Below are 21,192 nucleotides of genomic sequence, written 5' to 3'. Positions count from 1 at the left end.
AGACCCAGAAATCCATACTAGCTGCAAGAAAGAAGTGGACACTTAATCAAAATTACAGATCATTTCTTATATAACTAAGAAGTCTACAACCAATGTTTAAAGTAATTTTAAAATTATAAAAACACCCCAAAATAAACAAAACAGAAAAAAAACTACACTACAGCTCTATACAAATGAAGTTAAAACCACATTTTGCAGTGAGGCTCCCAGTTGTCACTCAAGATTAACACAGTAAGGTTAACTATAAATATTCTGTAAGCATAAATGAGATGCAATATGTAGCAGCTTCATTAATTAAGTATATTGGAAAGACTCAAAAATGTCAACTCATTTTTAGCTCTTACTAAAGTCTCTGTTAAAAGCTTGAGAAACTAAGAGTTGTATGATTATCCTTTTGCTAGCAAGAGAAGAAACAATGGTTATAGTTTAGCTATTGATTTTAATATCTACATCACTTGGGTACTCTGCAGATTATCCCAGCGTATGATTTTACCTAAAAGATAAATTCTAGAGAATATGATTTTTTAAGTCAAATAATACATTTATAACAGTATCCATTGTTATATAAGAGATGATGATGCCACAAATGGAATCACCTTCAGCTATCATTTAGTGATCAGGACAAAAAACTCCAAGATGAAAAAAATCAAAGGTTCACCTGGTAAGTATGATTATGGATGTTATTAAGACAAATTGAGAAGGATTATCTAGTCCACCTATCACATGGTAGCATGCATGAGGTTCTTTTCTGACTTAATTTTTGTTTGCCAACCACACCATCAAGCATGGGCTTTAGTGAAAATTAAAAGGCATGAAGAGTAAAATAATAATCTCCATCATCTCAGTGCTTTACATGCAGGGAAAAGATATTCTATTTCCCTATACAATACTCTTGATAGACCGGACTACAGGATAAAGGATCAAAATGTCACACTGGAAGAACAAATGCCTGTTTTCCTCTCTTGCTGTCAACACATGCCCAGTCTTGGTTACCAGTTAGTCCAAAACAAATGTCCTGTCACAATTTAACATTTCTGCCAGTTAAATTTTTTTAATGTTAAAAAAAATTAAATATAAGGTCTGTTAACAGGAAATGTAAGAGAAAAGGTGAGAATTGGGGGAATTAAAAAAAGCAATGGGGAGGAAAGAGAACAGAAGGATGCTGAACAGAATGAACAATTAGAATTCCTCTGCTACCATCATAGGAAATTGGAAATTACACCAAGTATATAATGCAGCTAATGAAGTATATGTTCTGGTGGTAAAGTAGGCAATTTTCACTTATTATCACATTAAAACAAGAAAAGAAACAGGGAAAAGTAAATCTAATTAAAAGATCCAGAGAGATCAGATTATAGGATTATGTTTAGAAAAGTCTGCACTGGGAAGATCACTGCCAAATGGTCACTGAGCCAATGACTGACCAGAGGAGATGCACCCCCAATAACAAAACTCTACTGCTATTCCTCTAAAATTCCTTCTATTCTACCTTTCCACTTTCATCTCCTAATCTTCACATTCAGACTGCTAAGTTTTCAGAAATATACTGAGGTGGGCCCATAAAGAGCTGCTTTTAGAGTTCTCCTGGTCAGTAAGCCATGCTTTTCTCACTGTAATGGACACTTAAATGAGCTAGTCACATCGAATCTCAAGCAGGCAAAGGCTGACTTCAAGACAGCAGCTGGGTAGCTGGGGTATACAGGACAACTCACCTGTCAATGTTTATACTCTGTGTTTCTTTGGAATTTTGTACAGAGCACAGTACATATATTATGTTTTTAAAAATACACTTTAAAAATACTGGATTCATTATCATAAAAGAAAAAATCTGACCCTTGCCATAACTGCCCTGGTTTACGAGTATATTAAAACAAAGGTTATGTCTCTTTTACCGGTACCATCACTTTGAATCTGAACTAAAACTAACACACATAACATTTCCCCCCCTAGAAAAACGACAGTTTTTTTAATTAATTAATTAATTAATTAATTTGATTGGCTGTGTTGGGTCTTCGTTGCTGCACACAGTCTTTCTCTAGTTGTGGCGAGCAGGGGCTACTCTTCGTTGTGGTGCGCAGGCTCCTCATTGTGGTGGCCTCTCTTGTTGCAGAGCATGGGCTCTAGGTGCATGGGCTTCAGTAGTTGCGGCACATGGGCTCAATAGTTGTAGCTCACGGGCTCTAGAGCACAGGCTCAATAGCTGTGGCACACAGGCTTAGTTGCTCCGTGGCATGTGGGATCTTCCTAGGGCAGGGATCGAACCCGTGTCCCCTGCACTGGCAGGCAGATTCTTAACCACTGCGCAACCTAGGAAGTCCCCAGTGACAGTTTTTTTAGGAAACACAGTCATGAAGAGAACAATGGGCAGCCTCCCTGGTGGTGCAGTGGTTAAAAGTCTGCCTGCCAATGCAGGAGACAAGGTTCGCTCCCTGGGCCGGGAAGATCCCACACGTGCCACAACTACTAAGCCTGCACTCTAGAGCCTGTGAGCCACAACTACTGAGCCCACAAGTCACAACTACTGAAGCCTGTGCACCTAGAGCCCATGCTCTGCAACAAGAGAAGCCACTGCAATGAGAAGCCCACGCAGCACAACGAAGAGTAGCTCCCGCTTGCCGCAACTAGAGAAAGCCCCCACGCAGCAACAAAGACCCAATGCAGCCATAAATAAATAAATAAATAAATAAATGAATAAATAAATAATAAATCTTTTAAAAAAGAGAACAATGGCCTTTTAATTATAACCTCAGAAAAAACAGAGTTCCCAAGAAAGAAAGGGGTTTCTAAAGGAAGTTTTGCTTTAAAAATGGATTTATAATAGGGTTTAAGTGTTTTCTCAGCACATTAGTTGATTTACAAAAAGCTGGCATCTAGACTACAAAGGAACACATCTCATAGCATTAAAAAATGTTTTTTAATTCATCTTGTCTCCCAATTATGGTAAATTCTGATTTTGTTCTTTGGGAGACTGCAAATAAACATTCCTCCCTCCCCATCTCACCCCCTGTAGACCTAGTATAATATGCATACTTTATAGATACATACATACAAAAGCATGCATGCACGTGTGTGTGTGTGTGTGTGTGTGTAAATAAAATCACACTCAATACCAGACAAATCTTTCTCTGCCCTAACTACAGACTCCCCTTCAATCTGACAGTTCCTTATGGACCCTTAGAGTTTGCTGAATTTTTTTTAACATAAGCAGTTTGTATTCCGACTCACTTTACACTCTACCAAATAAAGCTGGACAAAGAGATAAAAGACAATAATAGGTATATTTTATTGAACACTTACAATGCCATTTACCCTCACAGCAACTCTAAGGTAGTTGCTATCAAAGCCAACCTATTACACATAAGGAAACAGGTTTTAAAAATGAATTTATAAATAGGGATAGAGAAATTCAGTGACTTGCTGAGTCAACACAGCCAGAAAGGGAAAATGCTTGAATGTGAACTCAAGGCTTGTATCTGATTCTGGTGTCTGAGTACTGCATTTACAGAAGTTCCAAGAAATGTGAACTTCAACTGGGGGAAAGGGAAAGAAAAATCAGAGTTGGGGATGATAATATAATCAAAACATTATTTCCAGGCAGATTTATACAAGGAGAAAAATGTATTCTCCTAATTTATATATTTCAGAGATAATCACATCCTAGCAGCACTTAAAAGAGGCAAGATTTACTATCCAGCTATAAAATTTGATTTATAAGCTACCCCTATCTTATAGGCAGCAATTCTGAGGACATAAGTTTGATCTCATTTTTTTGTTTGTTTTTTTTTGGCCACACCCTGCAGCATGCGGGATCTTCCCTGACCAGGGATTGAACCCGTGCTCCCTGCAATGGAAGAGTGGATTCTTAACCACTGGGCCACCAGGGAAGTCCCTGACCTCATTTTTTTCTTTTCTTTTTTTTTTTTTAAGGAGCAAGCTGGAGCAGTGGGTATGATTAAAATAAAAATGATCCTATAAAAAAAGAACTCTAGAAGGAAATCTGGATATACATTGGGAGTGGAGTATCACAGACAGAAGCTCCTTTAGGAGAAATCTCTCACAGATTTCCTTGTCCCTTTGAATGATTTCTAATTTCACTCACTTTCATAGCCTCAGAACTCAAGAAAGATAGCACTTCCCAGTACAGTGACTTCCTCCTATTAACTAAATTAATATTTAGAAGACTTTCATTTCTAGCAATGACCTTCAAGGTCGAACACTCTGAACAAACACTTCAATTTTCCTGTTCAATTTACAATCCTTTTGGCTGCTGCCCCTGAAGACTTGAAGAAACTGAAAGCAGTAGAAGAGCCGGCCAAAACTATTATAATGAAATATACAGGTGATGTGCACACTTTTATCCTCCTGAAAATCAGCAACAGTTCAGAATCTCACTTTCTTCTTTATGGAGTTGCCTCAAGTAACACGTTAAAGCACAGGGCATTTGTTCTAAGCAGGTTTCAGCCATTATCAACTCCTTAAGAATATAATGACTACACGCTACTACTTAATTTTAGAGCTCATGCTTTAATTCAAGACACTGTTCAGTCTGCCAACTAATAATACACTGATTATATATGACATTCTGTAATGTTCCGTTTTTTCCCCTTCATCTTCTTCCCCAGAATGAGGAAACTAAGTAAACACATCTACCTAGTGGAGTCAACACATCCCATTACAGCAAGAAAGTCTGACTATCTGGTAACTAGTAAGATTTAAAAATCAGACTCAATAAAACTCATTACTTACTTAAGTGGCTTAAGATGTGTTCTGATGAAATGCAAATATTCACAAAGCCAAAACACTACAAATAAATATCGACAAATGGACAAAAGGCACTCCTAAGAATCAGAGTTGCTTGGCCCACAGGCCCTAAAATCACACAAAAGCATGCTACAACATGAACAAAACAAAAAAATTTTTATCACACCATTTATTATCTCCCTTTTGAGAGTAAGTAATCCCCTGCCAAATTAGAGCCTTGAGATCATTTTAAAAGGGACCCTAAGAAATGAATAAGCTGTGATCTTTTGGTACACTACTGAATCACTATGTACAACAGATCCAGTTTTCTGGAAGTTGCAACGAAAACTGCTTTAGGCATATCTTTTAAAAGTAATTCTGCAATGATGTATTAAGTAATATTGTAAATAGACTTGGCTTCAATTGTAGATAAGCTCCCTCAGAATGACCCTAAAAAATAATGTCTGGCTTTCAGGACATGGAAGCAACCTAAATGTCCATCAACTGATGAAAGGATAAAAAAGATGTGGTACATACATACAACGGAATATTACTCAGCTGTAAAAAGCAATGAAACTGGGACATTTGTAGAGACATGGATGGACCTAGAGACTGTCATACAGAGTGAAATGAGTCAGAAAGAGAAAAACAAATACCGTATATTAACACATATATGCACAATATAGAAAAATGGTACAAATCAACTGGTTTGCAAGGCAGAAATAGAGACACAGATGTAGAGAACAAACATATGGACACCAAGTGGAGAATGCGGGGAGGGTTGGGGGGGATGAACTGGGAGATTGGGATACCAAATTGTACACTCTAAATATATGCAGTTTATTGTCTGTTAACTGTATTTCAATAAAAGTTCTTTAAAAAAAAAAGTCTGGCTTTAAATAATATATACAAAAGAATTAAATATCTTTTAAAAATACATTTGCCATTAAAATATTAACCCTTCTAAAATCATTAATAACCAGCACCACGATTGCTCTACAATAAAGAAACATTTGTTATTATTAAGGGCTTACTCTATACCAGGTTCACTGTTAAGCGCTTTGCAAGCCCTCTGTCCTTTATTTTTCACAACAATCCTATTATGATAGAAGCGATGTTTATATAATCTCCATTTTGTAGACGAGGATATGATACTGAGATGTTTAGGGAGACCATCAAGCTAAGAATGGCAGACCAGGATACAAACCCAAGTCTGGTTGGTTCCAGAGCCTGAGTTTTAACTTCCATGCTAGAATACCCGGGGGCGGGCGGGCGGGGTGGGGGGGAACATTTCACAGTTACAAAGCACTTTTCTGTTTTTGAGATATTTTCATAAAGAGTGAGTCAAATCCTTTTAAGAGGAAGTGATTAAATGCAATTTGGTATGCTGGATTGAATCCTGGAATAGCAAAATACATTTGTGTTGAAATAGGTAAAAAAGTCTGTACTTCAGTTTATAGTAATGTACCAATGCTAATTTCTTAGTTTGACAAAGGTGCAATGGTTATGTAAGATGTTAACTTTAAGTAAAACTGTGTGAAGATAGGTATATGAGAACTTTCTGTACGGTCTTCGCAACTTTTCTATAAATCTAAAAACCTGCCCCCAAAATGAGATTTAAAAAACAAAAACAAAAACCCTAAGTTAGTAATAAGTGATAAAATAAAAACTCATAATGATTAAAAATTACTCATAAAAATATCTCCACAAAGCTTATCATAAAGGAAAACAAAAATTGTTTCCTTCCTCTGTATTTAAAGACCTAAAAGCAGTGAGATGGGCAGTTGTCCTTATAACAGAGCAGCCTCCAATGATTCCACTCACTCAACACTCCAACCCTGCAGAAATTAACAGCAGCTCATCTTTTAGTACCAAATACAACATTACTTACTTGGGGTGTTCAGACAGACTGAGTGAACATGTTACCTCCTATATCACTGTTAGGACCCAGTGCCTACCACACACTGACACTCTCACACATGCCTAAAATTCTATCAGCTCTGGAACGCCTTTATGGACACTGCATTACGTATTTCTAATTTCACTTCTGTATAATATTTTAATTTTATAACTCTCCTATTTATTACTATATGTTTAGGGATAACAGAAATCATATAATTAAAGTACTAAATTAAGTGAAGTCATTAATAGACAATTCAGCATCACCCACAAGGACAACAAACACATTCTGACAAAAATCCTTCTCAAATTTACAAAGTGATCTAGAGAGACTTGACTTTTTCAACATTTATCATCTCAGACTGACAGCAAACCACCACACAACCTTCTAAAGCCGAAATAAAAATTACAATAATTGGAAAGTACGTCACGTTAGATCTGTTTTTCAAGAATAGCTGCCGTGGGACTTCCCTGTTGGCACAGTGGTTAAGAATCCACCTGCCACTGCAGGGGACACAGGTTTGATCCCTGGTCTGAGAAGATCCCCTATGCTGTGGAGCAAATAAGCCCATGAGCCACAACTACTGAGCCTGTGCTCTAGAGCACATGAGCCACAACTACTGAGCTCACGCACTGCAACTACTGAAGCCCGCGAGCTCTAGGGCCCGTAGGCCACAACTACTGAGCCTGCAGCTCTAGAGCTTATGCTCCGCAACAAGAGAAGCCACCACACTGAGAAGCCCATGTACCACAACGAGAAGCAGCCCCCACTCACCACAGCTAGAGAAAGCCTGTGTGCAGCAACAAAGACCCAAAGCAGCCAATCAATCAATCAATCAATCAACAAGCATGTCTATTAGAAAAAAAAAAAAACAATAGCTGCTGTTTATTAAGCACTTACTATATGTCAGGCATCATTTAAATTTTTAAATAAATTATTCCTTCATGTTCAAAATAATCCAGTAAAACAGGCATTATTACCTCTATTTTTTACAGATGAGGAAGCTGAGGCTCATTTTAAATAACTTGCTCAAGGCCACGTTTCTAGTAAGCCGCGAAGCCAGGACTCCAATCAGCAGCCACTCTGGCCCTAAAGGCTGTATGCTATTTCCAAAACAAATTTTCACAACCTTAGCACTACTAACGTTTTGGAATGGATAATTCTTTGTTGTAGGGGGCTCCCTGTGCATTGCAGGATGTTTAAAGTATCCTTGAACTCTACCTACTAGATGCCATCAGCAACCTCCCCATCAGCTGTAACAATTAGAAGTGTTTCCTGACAATGCCAAATGTCCCCTGGGGTGCAAAACTGCCCCCAGTTGAGAACCACTGTCATGATCTCATGTGGCTTCTACGTGCTGGCTAGAACATGGTTAAAATATATACTTTTTCTGAGAAGAAAAATGTTATTTTTCATAAAACGGCTTTCTAGAATAAGTTCAAATTAAAAGAAACTGGCAGTTTAACTAGAACCTTTGCTAAAGGCCATACAGGGCCAAGTTCTGAGAGCATGCTGCATGTGCACAAAAACCCTCAACAAACGAAAATGCATTTCTGGGGATTTGGGGGTGGGGGTTGTTTGTTTTTTGTTTGTTTGCTCTTTTAACTAATTCAGTAGTTTGTGATTTGGCAGAGAGAACAGGGCAATGGAAGAAGGGCATTCCCAGCGGCAGTTCCCAGAGTGATGGTAGAACTGAGAAGGCTTAGAAGGCAAGATCAAAGGGGTTAAGGCCCTGAGCCGAAGGATTTAGGAGACCTGAGCTCTCAAACAAAAAGCAAAGCACATGCGGTAGGGCTGTCAGGAGAGTCTCTGGAGTGGCAGATTCTAGTATAAACATTAACTGAAGCTGCAATACCTCAAAACGCCTCTGAGAGAGAAAAGAAAAACTGTAGTAAGGAGGGAAAATCCTAATGCACGGGCAAAAGCTAGAGAACAGTCATTATCATACAAAAGTGTATCTTTCTTGCAAATATCAATTTAATGAGACAGAATTTTCAAAACTCTGATATTTGTGAAGAAATCATGGAAGCTATTTTCCTCTCGGCCAGAGTGCTTGCTCGTTCTGAATACATGTTTACTTCCAAAATAAAGGACTAACAAATCTGCGTCTGAAAATAAGTTTAGCTTTAATTCCCTCAGAAAGATTTTACCATATGAATCTGTGTAGATATCAAAGGGATGAGAACCTTTTAAATTAATATCGTAGCAATAATGCTAACCTTTGCCTAATGTCTACTTCATCATCACAGCAGCAAGCAGCCATCACCTCATGAATTCCCATGAGCCAGGCACTTTCATAGATGCTTTTTATGCAACAGCTCAATTAATACTCCTAAAGACTCACTAAGATGGTACCTTTCACTCTACAGAAGAGGAAACAGACTCAGGGAGGTTAAGCTAGGACTTAGAGTAAGAATTTTTTTTTTACTTCAAACTATCTTTTCTCTTTCAAATAGTATTTCACTGAATGTCGGTTTTAACTAAAGCATAAAATGGTAAAACAACTGCAGGAAAACGAGGTGTGTGAGATTCCCCCATAAAAGACAGGAAATGAAAATATAATAAAGTCCTATTAGTGGTAGCAAGATGTACTACCAGGAGGACAACACAGCCCCAAGAGTAGTCAGATTTTTATCAACATTTTACCCTCCAATTTCAAAGTCATTTCTCCAGATGTTCTGGTGCTTTCACATCTAGGATGCCCTTCTAAAGTGAGCTACAAGAAAACTACTAAGGTAGGATTCCCTGGAAGCATTAATTCCTTCTGCAAGAGGTTCTGATATTTGCTGCTGCAGTGCTGCCACCATGTGGAGCAACTTATAAAAAAGTGGAACAAAATTCCCTAAGAACAGTAAAATAGGACTCATACCCGTCATCAGAGAAAGAGGATTCAGAGAATTTCCTTATTAAAACAATTCTCAGATAATTAAGGCCTCTTTCAAAATTTTAACCATTTTCAGAAAATGAAACGGTTCTAAACATGTTGTATACACATACCCAAGAAGGCAGTGACCAGTTCTGTGTACTAGGACTCAGAACTAAGTTAGAATCCTGGCTACATTACCACTAGCTGTATGACTGTGGGATTATTCTTTAGCCTCTCCGAGTATACACTGATTGATCTCTAACATGGAATAACTTCTAATTCAGAATAACCTCTAGTTCAGAAGATATGAGGACTACTAAAAAAAAACAAAAAAACCACTAAGTAAAAGCATCTATCACTGTGCCTGACACAGAATGTACTTAAATTTAAAGCTCCCGTTTCTTGATGACATTAGGAAGGTCATCATTAGCCTTAGGACCGTCTCAGATGTTTGAGTTACTACACCTTACATTGCACCACCAGACGCTGGAATTCACTTGACATTCTTGCACTCATCCATTTCTTATCAGCAGCATTTGACCCAATGATAAAGGGAAGTCAATCATCTAAAGACAGCCATAATACTTTTGGCAAAAAATAGGACATACAGTTGAGATGAAGAGTATGGGTTCAAGAACAAAAAGTAGACATGTGGGTATATGTGTTGGTTATCTCTTAGTCCAAGCTTTTCAGTTCTTCACTAAAATAACAAGAATGATTTGAATGTATGTACAATAAGGCCAGGAAAGAGTGAAGCAATCAATGTATCCCACTCTCAGGCTTGTGCAGGTAGAGTGGGCACCTGAGAATGAATGCCTCCTTAAATTCTGCATCCTGGGCACCTTGCCAGCAAGACGTCAAACAATATTAGGGAAAAGTTTTGCTACTAAGAAGTCTGACAAGAATATGAAAATTTTCCTATTTAGAGGGGAGTAGGTCCAACAATTTAATCTCTAATACTGCAATAAAGATACAGTAAAACATAAGGCATTCCTGAAACAGTTTCTCACAAATCTACCGAATAACCTTAAATTTTCTCTAAAAGTTTTCTCAAAGATACTTACGAAAATCTCCCCAAATCACTTCCTGATTTATTGTATAAAAACAGGGTAAGAATTATTAAAAGCCTTATAGTTTACTATAATAGTATGATACATTAAATTCAAATAGAGACCCATTCATGTGTGGCCTCTTTAAATTACCTATATATAGGTAGGGGATGGGGTTAGAAAACAGGTAAAACAAACTGGCATGTATTAATAATTATTGAATCTGGTGATAGTAACAGTTCATTTTATTTATTCATTTAGTCACTCTAATTTTGAAGATGTTTGAAAATTCCCATAATGAGAAGTATAAATAAATAAATGGCATACATACACTACTTGAGTACTATGAACTGGATGAAAGCCAGCCCTTCTACTACAATGAAAACTCAAGAAATCAGACAAATTAGGCTTGTTCCAGAATTGTTCCAGCCTCTCAAATGATTTGGATAAAGATCTCTAAGTGCTACGAGGGTACCAAAAAAAAAAAAAAAAAAAAAAAGACAAAAAAGACTTTACTAAACCCTCAGTTAGTCCCTTACTCCTGATTTAATTTTACACGTACTACTTTGAAAAATTTACATTAATGTAGAGGTGCCTTTTTCTCCCTGAACTATATGAGCTAGAACTCATTTTTACCTTGCTCCACTTCACATTCACAGCCCCACTGAATACTTAAAAAGTTTCCACAGGGTATATGACACCTCTCTCACCTGGATGCCCAAAACTTGGAGAGCAAAGCCCAAACACTTTTAATCTTCTCATCTGTCCTCAAGTAGAAAACTTCAAGAACATTTGCTCAAAATAACAGAGTGAATAAATCAAAAGCAATGCCAAAAATACAACTTAGTACCATCTAAACATTCTAAAAACAGATACTACTGCCTTATAAATTTATTTCTTTATGGAATTTTTAAAAAGGTGACACACAGGGCTGCTTGAGGTAAAAAGGTACAGCTGAATCTTCTAATGACGGTGGTGATTATATCCTGTAAAAAGTCATGGTTTAAGCACATACACACCCACATCACTTCTATGCCTGAAAGGTGGTTACAAGATTCCTGATGGTAGTTAGAACCACAGTAGCTTTTAAAAAATGTGGCTTGCTTCATTCTTCGACCTTGATACTAAGTTTGAAAGATAATAAACAGAAGCCAAGGCTACCTAAAGAGTAAAATGAACCAAATGAAGTGTCAAAGCAGAGATCCAAGCAGGTAATTTGCAAGTGAGACAAGTCTATTTCATGGCAAATTCCAACTCTCTCTTTCAAAAAGTTCAACAGTGAAATATTCAGAGGTTACCCACTGATTAGCTCAGTGTTATTCACCTCCATGTAAAGAGTGCAGTAGGCAAAAAAAGGAGAGAGTGGCTAAATTCCTCCATCTTCTCAGTAATGATACTAAATGACCAATCACTTAATTCAAATGAATTTCAGTTACTAGCAGAGCCAATGTACCACTTTGAGCCTTGCTCTCCTTCACTACAGAGGCAAAATTTAAAATGTCAATAGGAGAAATGAAAGGTCCCAAAACTTTAAGGTAAAATTTCTATAAGAAAATGATGGAAAGAACTGGTTTGTTTCTGAGCAAATGCCCATCAACAGAAGAACGGTTTAAGAAGATGTGGTGTGTGTATACACACACACAGACACGCACAGAGGAATATTACTCAGCCATAAAAAAGAATGAAATATTGCCATTTGCAGTATCATGGATGGACCTAGAGATTATCATACTAAGTGAAGTAAGTCAGACAGAGAAGGACAATTATCCCATACACGTGGAATCTAAAAACTAATACAAATGAATCTATATACAAAACAGGAACAGACTCATAGACATAGATAACAAACTCATGGTTACCAAAGGCTTCCCTTGGTTTGTGGGGCGGGGGGGGTAAATTAGGAGGTTGGGATTAACATATACACACTACTATATATAAAACAGATAAACAAGGACCTACTGTATAGCACAGGGAACTATACACAACATTTTATAATAACCTATAAGGGAAAAGAATCTGAAAAAAATGTGTGTATATGAATCTACACTGCACACCTGAAACTAACACAAAATTGTAAATCAACTATACTTCAATTTAAAAAATTTTTCAATAAAAAATTAAAAACATTAACCTAAAAAAATTAAAAAATAAAACAGATAAGCAACAGGATTTACTGTATAACAGGGAATAATATTCAATCTTATAATAATCTATAATAGAAAACAGTCTGAAAAAATATACATATAAAACAGAATTACTTTGCTGTACACCCAAAACTAACACAATATTATAAATCAACTATACTTCAATTAAAAAAAAATTCTTGTATTTTAGAACTTGGTTTTCAGCTCAGAAACATGTAGGGTATGAGACAGGTAATCTGTGGGACACAAACAAGTCATGCTTCACACAGTTAACCTATGGCTCAATGTCTCAAAGATAAAATTTATTTTAAACATGCTTTTTTAAAGGGACCCACTTTAAATACTGCTCTCTTATAAACACAGAAACATATTACCATTGGATTTGAATCTGCTATGAGATCTCGCAGAGAGTCCAGAAATCCCTGATCTTCCACCATTTGAGCATTGATGTCATGGAGTTTTGCCACACAGACTGCTGCCGTCTTCCGAACATAGGGATCTTCATCCTTTAAGCACTTGCGGAGAGGCTCACAGAGATATTCTGTAATCTTGTCCACCCGGATGCACCCCATGGTTCTGACTGCCAAGGCCCGAATCAGAGGATTGGGATCTTCACAGTCCTACAAACAACAAGCATTGACAACTACAGGTGTACATAAACCAAAAAACTAAACAGTCTGGTTTACGTAAGCCACAAAAGAATATTTAATGAATGTAGGCTTCCAGTTACATTCTACACCAGAACCCACATCTCCCATACAATTCCTTTCCTAAGTACAAATCTTAGTTGCCTATTTAAGAGTTAGGCTAGGGCTTCCTAGGTGGCGCAGTGGTTGAGAATCCGCCTGCCAATGCAGGGGACACGGGTTCGATCCCTGCTCCAGGAAAATCCCACATGCCGCGGAGCCGCTAAGCCCGTGTGCCACAACTATTGAGCCTGCGCTTTAGAGCCTGTGAGCCACAACTGTTGAGCCCATGGGCTGCAACTACTGAAGCCCATGCGCCTAAAGCCTGTGCTCCGCAACAAGAGAAGCCATGGCAATGAGAAGCCTGCGCACCACAACGAAGAGTAGCCCCCACTCACTGCAACTAAAAAAAAATAAAAATAAAAATAAAGAAGCTAGGCTAGGAATTCATTTAACTGTTTTATATGCACAATGAAGAAATGCCTGTAGGATTCATTGCAGAGCTGGGCAGAAGCTTAGATAGCTGGTGTTACCATCCCCATGGCCATTACAGCAGTTTAATGAACCCAATGTATCCATCACCCAACTGCCCTAAAAACAGAAAAGGGCTTTGGGCTTGTATTCTGGTATAGGAAAAAACATGAGAAATTGGAAAGATGTGTCCCATTCTACAAATATCAAGCAGGGAGAAAAGAGGGCTGGATATCTGGGGTCTATAGCCAAGAAAGCAAAGGAGAATGCAGAAGGTGGTTTGGGCCCAACGTAAGTTCCTTGAGTGAAGCAGCAGAGGGCCCTCTGAAATCCTGATTAACAGACATTCTCCTTTCTTAGCAGGTGCCTCCATATACATTACAAATAGAACACTTACCGTAAGGAACACTCCTTAAATTGTCCTAAAATTTCCTTAAACATTATAAACCTATGCACACGCTAACTTCCAAAAAATGTAAACTAAATTCTTTCCAATGATATCATCCATCTATGAATCACCAGACAGAAAGAATGAAATGTTATGATGATTCTGTACATTGTAGCAAAAGACAGAAAAAGAACAAAAATTCCATGAGAAGGAAGAAAGCATAATGTTTATTTTTCAAAACAATAGAAACTAATTTTAGAAATGCTGTCTGATTTTTGTTTTTAATTCAGACTAAATTCCAGACAGAGGAAAAAGACAAGAAGAAAAACAAAACAAAACCCTAAAAGGAACAAACATTATTGTGTTCATCAAATCTAACGATAGGAAAATTTTGACTGGATATCCAATAATATTAAGGACTTCCTTTAATGGTCAGTTGATTAAATGATTTTTCGTTCCTAAGATGTTTGGAATTTGCTTTAAAAGTATCCAGTAGGAAAGGAGGTGGGGGGGTCAGGAAAGCATGTATGGAGAGTATAAGTTAAGCAAGACGGGTCATAGGTTGGTAACTACTGAAACTACAAGGTGGATATTTAGGAGTTTATTATACTATTCCCTCTACCTGAATATGTTTGAAATTGTCCACAATAACAAAAAAGTTAATCAACTGCTGTAAGATCTATTCAATAAACAAAATTAAAAGGTAGCTCCTGTAGTTTCCACTACTTCTGAACCATAAGCATAACTTCTACAAAGATAAAACAGGTAAAGCTTCAGATTACTGACACCACAATGATATGCCCAACCTTTGCCAGCCTTGGAAGGCAAAACAGTGAAGTTTTACCTGGCTTTCTTCTCCCATCTGGCAAGGATACACCAAGCACAGCCAACAGAAGGCTCACCATATGGTCTGAAGTGGATGACAAACGCTGGCATACAGAATGCTTAAATCATGAACATTCCTACTCACTGCCCATACTTCTCTAGAAGTCCTCATTTGGAACAGAAGTTGCTTATTTGCAATGCAGACATTAACCATATCAAGAGACATCTCTGAAAAGGCTTTCTGAGGTAGAAGAGACTGCTCTTGAGTCCCTGGAAAAAAGTTACCTTCACAAAGCTGTTGACAGCCATGATAGCCATGTCTGGCTGACTCTTGGCATAGTTCATCAAGTAGAGATATACGAGCTTCTTCAGTTCCAGGTTGTCAGTCTGCATACAATTCACTACATCTGGAAAGAGGGAGCTAAGAAGAGAAAAGAGAAAGGGAAAGTGAACAGATGCTGGTGCCAAGCTGTTGGAGAGAACACAAAGAAACAGCCTTAATTTAAAAAGTGATCTGATGTGAGAACAAATGTCCACCAGTGATAATAATCGCCACAGAAATGAATTACTAAAGAAGTTATAATGATGGTCCCAAGAAGATGTCTAAAAATAGATTTTTAAAAACCTTTTTACTAGGAAAACTTTCAAAGTTGAGACAGCAATTTAATGAATCCAATGTATCCATCACCCAGCTGCAAACAAATATTGATACATACCTGACCTTGTTTCATACACAACCTGAACCCACTCTCCCTCTGCTAGTCCCTACCCCGTTTGGTTGCTCTGAACAATTTCTAAACAAATCCTAGACATACATTTCATATATAATACTTTAGTGTATCTTTACAAATTAAAAAAAAATCACTATGTCACATAAAAAAACAAATAGTAATTCTTCGCATCGGTTCTTTGCAATTTCAAAGCACTATAGCTGTTATGCTTTTTAATGCACATACTCTTCCATCCCTGACCAGTGGGAACTTATTCAGTTAGTTTCCTTATTAAAACAGTTCTCATTAAGGCCTCTGTTCAAAATTTTAACCATTTTCAGAAAACGAAATAGTTCTAAACATGTTGTATACACATACCTATGAAGGCAGTGACCAGTAATGGGTATTGAGACTCAAACTAGCTTAGAATCCTGGCTACGTTACCACTAGCTGTACGACTGTGGGATTATTCTTTAGCCTCTCCGAGTATACACTGATTGATCTCTAACATGGAATAACTTCTAATTCAGAATAACCTCTAGTTCAGAAGATATGAGGACTACTAAAAAAAAAACAAAAAAACCACTAAGTAAAAGCATCTATCACTGTGCCTGACACAGAATGTACTTAAATTTAAAGCTCCCGTTTCTTGATGACATTAGGAAGGTCATCATTAGCCTTAGGACCGTCTCAGATGTTTGAGTTACTACACCTTACATTGCACCACTAGACGCTGGAATTCACTTGACATTCTTGCACTCTTCCATTTCTTATCAGCAGCATTTGACCCAACTGATAAAAGGAGAATCAATGCATTTCATTTTAACATAAATATTTTAAAATAAAAATCTACCTATTTTACTTATTTTTTTAGTTAAGATAACATTGTTTTAATTTTTGCAAATCTCTTTAATGTCTAGTTTAAACAAAACCAGCTGGATTCTCACATCTGCTCCTGCATTCAACCTGTTTGTTTTAGCTCAAGTGTAAGAAGAAGAAAATCCATCTTCATACACATATATAAATTGGAAAATGGAGTATTTTAATAGCTTTTTCATATAACTGGATGTTCTTCTGTGATACATTAAAGCTAGATAAACGGCTGTTTTTCTTTTTCTTTTGTCTTTTTTAGTCCACAAATGGTAGTTTCTTAAAAGTTAGGTGCAATATGGAATCTGAAACGATATCGATAAACTTTCTGCACTTGGTTGCATTAAAACCCATTCATTTATCATTTACTTTGAATGGATCTTTTACCCATGCACAATTTTGTGATGTTTGCACTGGTCATTTGGAAAATACTGGTTCAATGAGTTAAGCAGATCGTCTCCATGGTGGCACATTTCATTATACAGCAGCAAATAATCACACATTAATTTCACCACCAATCTCATCAGAAAAATCTGCGAGTACTGGGAAACTATCAAGCTCACAAAGGGAGATACAAGTTTTCCAACATTCTAATTTTTACTTAAAAGTCGAAATTTATCTACTGTCAAATTTTTTCCCGTGAAGTGACAGGTTCACTTTGTTCATTTTTTATAAAATTTCTCCCAAATATTGAAGTCTGATTAACTATAATTTTGTCTGTCAATCATTCTTTCATATAGAAATGGTGTTCCCAAGTCAAACAATTGTGCAAGGGCTTTTTTTCAAGTCAACCATCACACTTTGCTATGCAATAGAAGTACTTTATGCATAATTCCTATTTCATCACACAGAATAGTAAAAAGACCTGAACTCAAGGTTCAAGATTTACTAAAATAAATTTTTAATGCTTCACGAAGGACAGTCCTAACAAACTGCCCTTTTTCCCTGCAAGCACATGATGGTGAAGAATACAATGACTACTGTTAGTTTGGCACCACTGCCTTAATTCACACTAAGGCACCAGCCGTGCAAATGTTAACACAGTGAAAAGCGCCAATAACACCTAAGTATTATTACAAGAATAGCTTTGACTTCATGGACTTCATGCAAAGGATCTCAGGAATCCTCAGGGGCCTGCAGACAATCCTTATTTTATTTCCCAATGGTCTTACTAAATTACCGGAAAAAAAGAGGGAGAAAAAAAAAGACGATTTGGATTTTGTTACCATTGATTTTCATCTTGAATTCAGCAACTAAAAGCAGAATTGTAAAGTTGAGGGCACTGGCTTGAGCCCATTAAAGTGCACATGGGTTTCTGCTTCTCAGTATATTTTTATCATCTTCTAAAACTACCTCAGCAACAGATTTGTAACTATGTCAGCTCTCAGGAGGTTTTATGCTAGATCTGTATGCAAGTGAAATCAAACTGGTTTCACTTATACTTCTTGATGTTTTCAGTGGGACAAACTCATTCTTATACGTTCTGACTGTAATAGCTTTAAATAAAAGGAAAAAAGGAACTTCCCTGGTGGCGCAGTGGTTAAGACTCCACGCTCTGAATGCAGGGGGCCTGGGTTTGATCCCTGGTCAGGGCACTAGATCCCACATGCATGCTGCAACTAAGAGTTCACATGCCACAACTAAGGAGCTCACTAGTGCAACGAAGACCCAACGCAACCAAATAAATAAATATTAAAAAAATAAACAAGGCAGTAAAAGCCATAAGGTAAGAGTCTAAAATGAGCAAAGCAGAAGAGATCACCCTTACCTAACGTCTTTCCCCACAGTCATAGCAGCAATCACTTTCTTCACAGCCTCCTTCCTCTTTTCTTTCTTTTCATTGTTGAGCTCAGCCTTTAATTCAAAGATTTCCCCTAGAAAAGAACAAACGGGTGAGGTCCCAGGATCAGAACTAGAGCAGAGTACCATGCTATGTAGTAGGTAACACCACAACAGCTGACCAGTGGCAGGGCTACAACTGAAATAAGATTATTTAAAAATCATAGGATAAGTACAGTTCAAATCCCTAGAATATTAACTGACCCATTGATAAGGATGCCATTTTTAGGTTATGGCCAGAGGGGAAGGTGTAAGTCAGATCTTAGGAAGCATAAAGTGGGAAAAGGAAAAGAAATCTCCTGACATCTCCCTACGATGGGAAAGAATGGCATCTGAGGGATGGTCTCCCGTCAGAATTTCACAGTCTTGGGAAAAAAATGTAGGCAGGAAACAGGTTCACAAATCAATGTTTTCAAACTAGAAGAGACTCCCCATTCACCTACTCTCAACTCCACAAAGAACTGAGGCTCAAAGCTCACAGAGTGAGCAAGTGACAGAGCTGGTCTTAGAACTGTTTCTCCTGATCTTTAACCCAGAGTTTCTCAGCCTTGGCTACACACTATTGCCTAGGAAGTACCTAAAAATACCAGTGCTCAGGCTCCACTCTGGACCACATAAATAAGAACGTTAAGGAGTACAAATGCTACATTCATATTTTTTAAAGTTTCCCCAAGTGATTCTAACATACAATCAGAGTTAAGGCCCTATCCTGCTCAATCAATCTAACAACAGAAATAATAATTCTGAAGTTTCGAGAATGGTACAAACCAGAGTCACTTCTAAAGGTACAGTCTCAAATGACTGACTGCTTGGGCCATACTTTGTGAAATGACAGGACTGCACCACTACTTTAAGGCCTGGGCTCACTTTCCTTCAGAAAGCTGGAGCTGAAATAAGAAAGAAGGTAACAACTCTCAATTGGTTTTAAAGAAGAAAATATACTATAAGACCATGAAAAAGAAGTTGACTACTGCCACTTCAACTTTCCATCTAAGTATTGCCTCATTTTCTTCTCCCTTTACAGCTGTTTTTTAAAATTAATTAATTAATTAATTTATTGGCTGCACTGGGTCTTCGCTGCGGCACATGAGCTTTCTCTAATTGCCGACAGCGGGTGCTACTCTCTGCGGTGCACGGGCTTCTCACTGCGGTGGCTTCTCTTGTTGCAGAGCACAGGCTCCAGTACTTGTGGCACACGGGTTTAGTTGCTCTGCGGCATGTGGGATCTTCCCAGGCCAGGGCTTGAACCCGTGTCCCCTGCGTCGGCAGGCGGATTCTTAATCACTGCGCCACCAGGAAGTCCCTTTACGATTGTTCTTGATGTTCATTTTAACCTCGTTCACCAATACAGAAATAGTGGGGGCAGCAAACTATGTGATCTGCTGAAGCCTCTAAATAGGAAGGATGACACTGCTAAGAAGCACAGAAGTTGAGCACTAAAAAAGCTTGTTACATCAAAATCCACTGCCAACAAAGCAAATTGTTACAAAAATCGCCCTTTTATTTATTTTTTTTAAGCTCTTCATTGGAATATAATTGCTTTACACTCTTGTACCAGCTTTTGAGGTATGCCCTTTTATTTGACAGGTGCAAAAATAGCCAGAAAAGCTAGGCCCTTTAAAGAGTCATTCTCCTCTTCTCCTAGTCCTCTGCTGCCAAATCCAGCTCTTAGGGTTCCCATCATTTACTTCCTGAAACAGTAAAAGACAAGCAGCAGGGTTTCAGAAAATCTGAATTGTGAATAGCAGCAGGAGCTGAGGAATCAAAACAGGATATAACTGAAAATTATTCCAACTCCAATAGCATAAATTTAAAGAATATGTTCCAGTGGCAGTTCTGGTGGGCGTTACAGGAAGTGAAAGGAACATAGTCTATCCATTTTTTAAAATGTGGTATTTACCCAGCCGTGATTCATCTGTAAGTCTCAAACCTTTACAAAAATCCCTGAATTAATAAAAAGGTTAACAGGACCCATTATAAGAGAAGGTTTGAAGAATCAGGTGAGTTTTTAAATTACATCTTTTTGTGTTATTATAGAAACATCTCGGTCATCAAAGCACACAAAATGTTAACAGAAGAAATAAATACATTTTAGAATGATAAGAGAATCAGAAAAAAAGCTGAAAATAAATGACAAGGGGCTAAATACTTTTGTAAGGTGTAAGCGATAAAAACCGGAAGAAGTTGGGTGGAGCCAAGCAGGGGCACTGAGGCAAGGCATCTCATACATACTACAGCTTTATTAAACTCTTATCTTTCCCCCCCTCCTTTTCCCCTTAATCAAATCTACCAAGCATTGCTAGCAGTTAGCAACAGTTCTCAATCTCGGCTACACGTTAGGAAAATCTGGGGAGCTTTTAAAACCCCCCACATCTAGGTCATATCCCAGACCAAAGAAATCAGGATATCTGCAGGGGCAGAAGTGCACATCACCTACTGTCTAACTTCACTGGGCAATTCCAATGCGTAGGCAAGGCTGAGAGCCATGGACTAGTAGCTGATGTAATTAAGCAACTCTCTATGGTGTTTTTGTATTATAATAGAAGAGCTTGTTTACCCTTAAACAACTCCAAATATGAAACAGAAAACAACAGAAATATGCTTGTGCTTTCTAGAAAATGTTCTGGTGCTCCAGGCCACTATGTGTGCTCTCCCATTTTCTTTTTCTTTTGAAATCATTTTAATCTTAAAGTTGCAAAATTCA

General features: G+C 37.7%; 1 protein-coding gene across 4 annotated transcripts in view; it reads right to left on the bottom strand.

The window, feature by feature from the left end:
* The window catches only part of AP2B1 (adaptor related protein complex 2 subunit beta 1), a 119,039-nt gene that overhangs the window by 90,560 nt on the left and 7,287 nt on the right, over positions 1-21,192 (bottom strand). For all 4 annotated transcript variants that reach the window (XM_057714675.1, XM_057714678.1, XM_057714676.1 and 1 more), the window contains 3 exons: positions 18,418-18,523; positions 15,355-15,490; positions 13,074-13,319 (listed from right to left, as the gene is read on the bottom strand). In XM_057714675.1, coding sequence (XP_057570658.1) covers positions 13,074-13,319; positions 15,355-15,490; positions 18,418-18,523 — 488 coding nt within the window. The remainder of the gene's footprint in view (positions 1-13,073; positions 13,320-15,354; positions 15,491-18,417; positions 18,524-21,192) is intronic.

The sequence above is a fragment of the Hippopotamus amphibius genome, chromosome 17 (genome assembly GCF_030028045.1).
Source record: "Hippopotamus amphibius kiboko isolate mHipAmp2 chromosome 17, mHipAmp2.hap2, whole genome shotgun sequence".
NCBI lineage: Eukaryota > Metazoa > Chordata > Mammalia > Artiodactyla > Hippopotamidae > Hippopotamus > Hippopotamus amphibius.
Note: the sequence above shows the minus strand (reverse complement) of the source record. Positions and strands in the feature narration are given on the sequence as shown.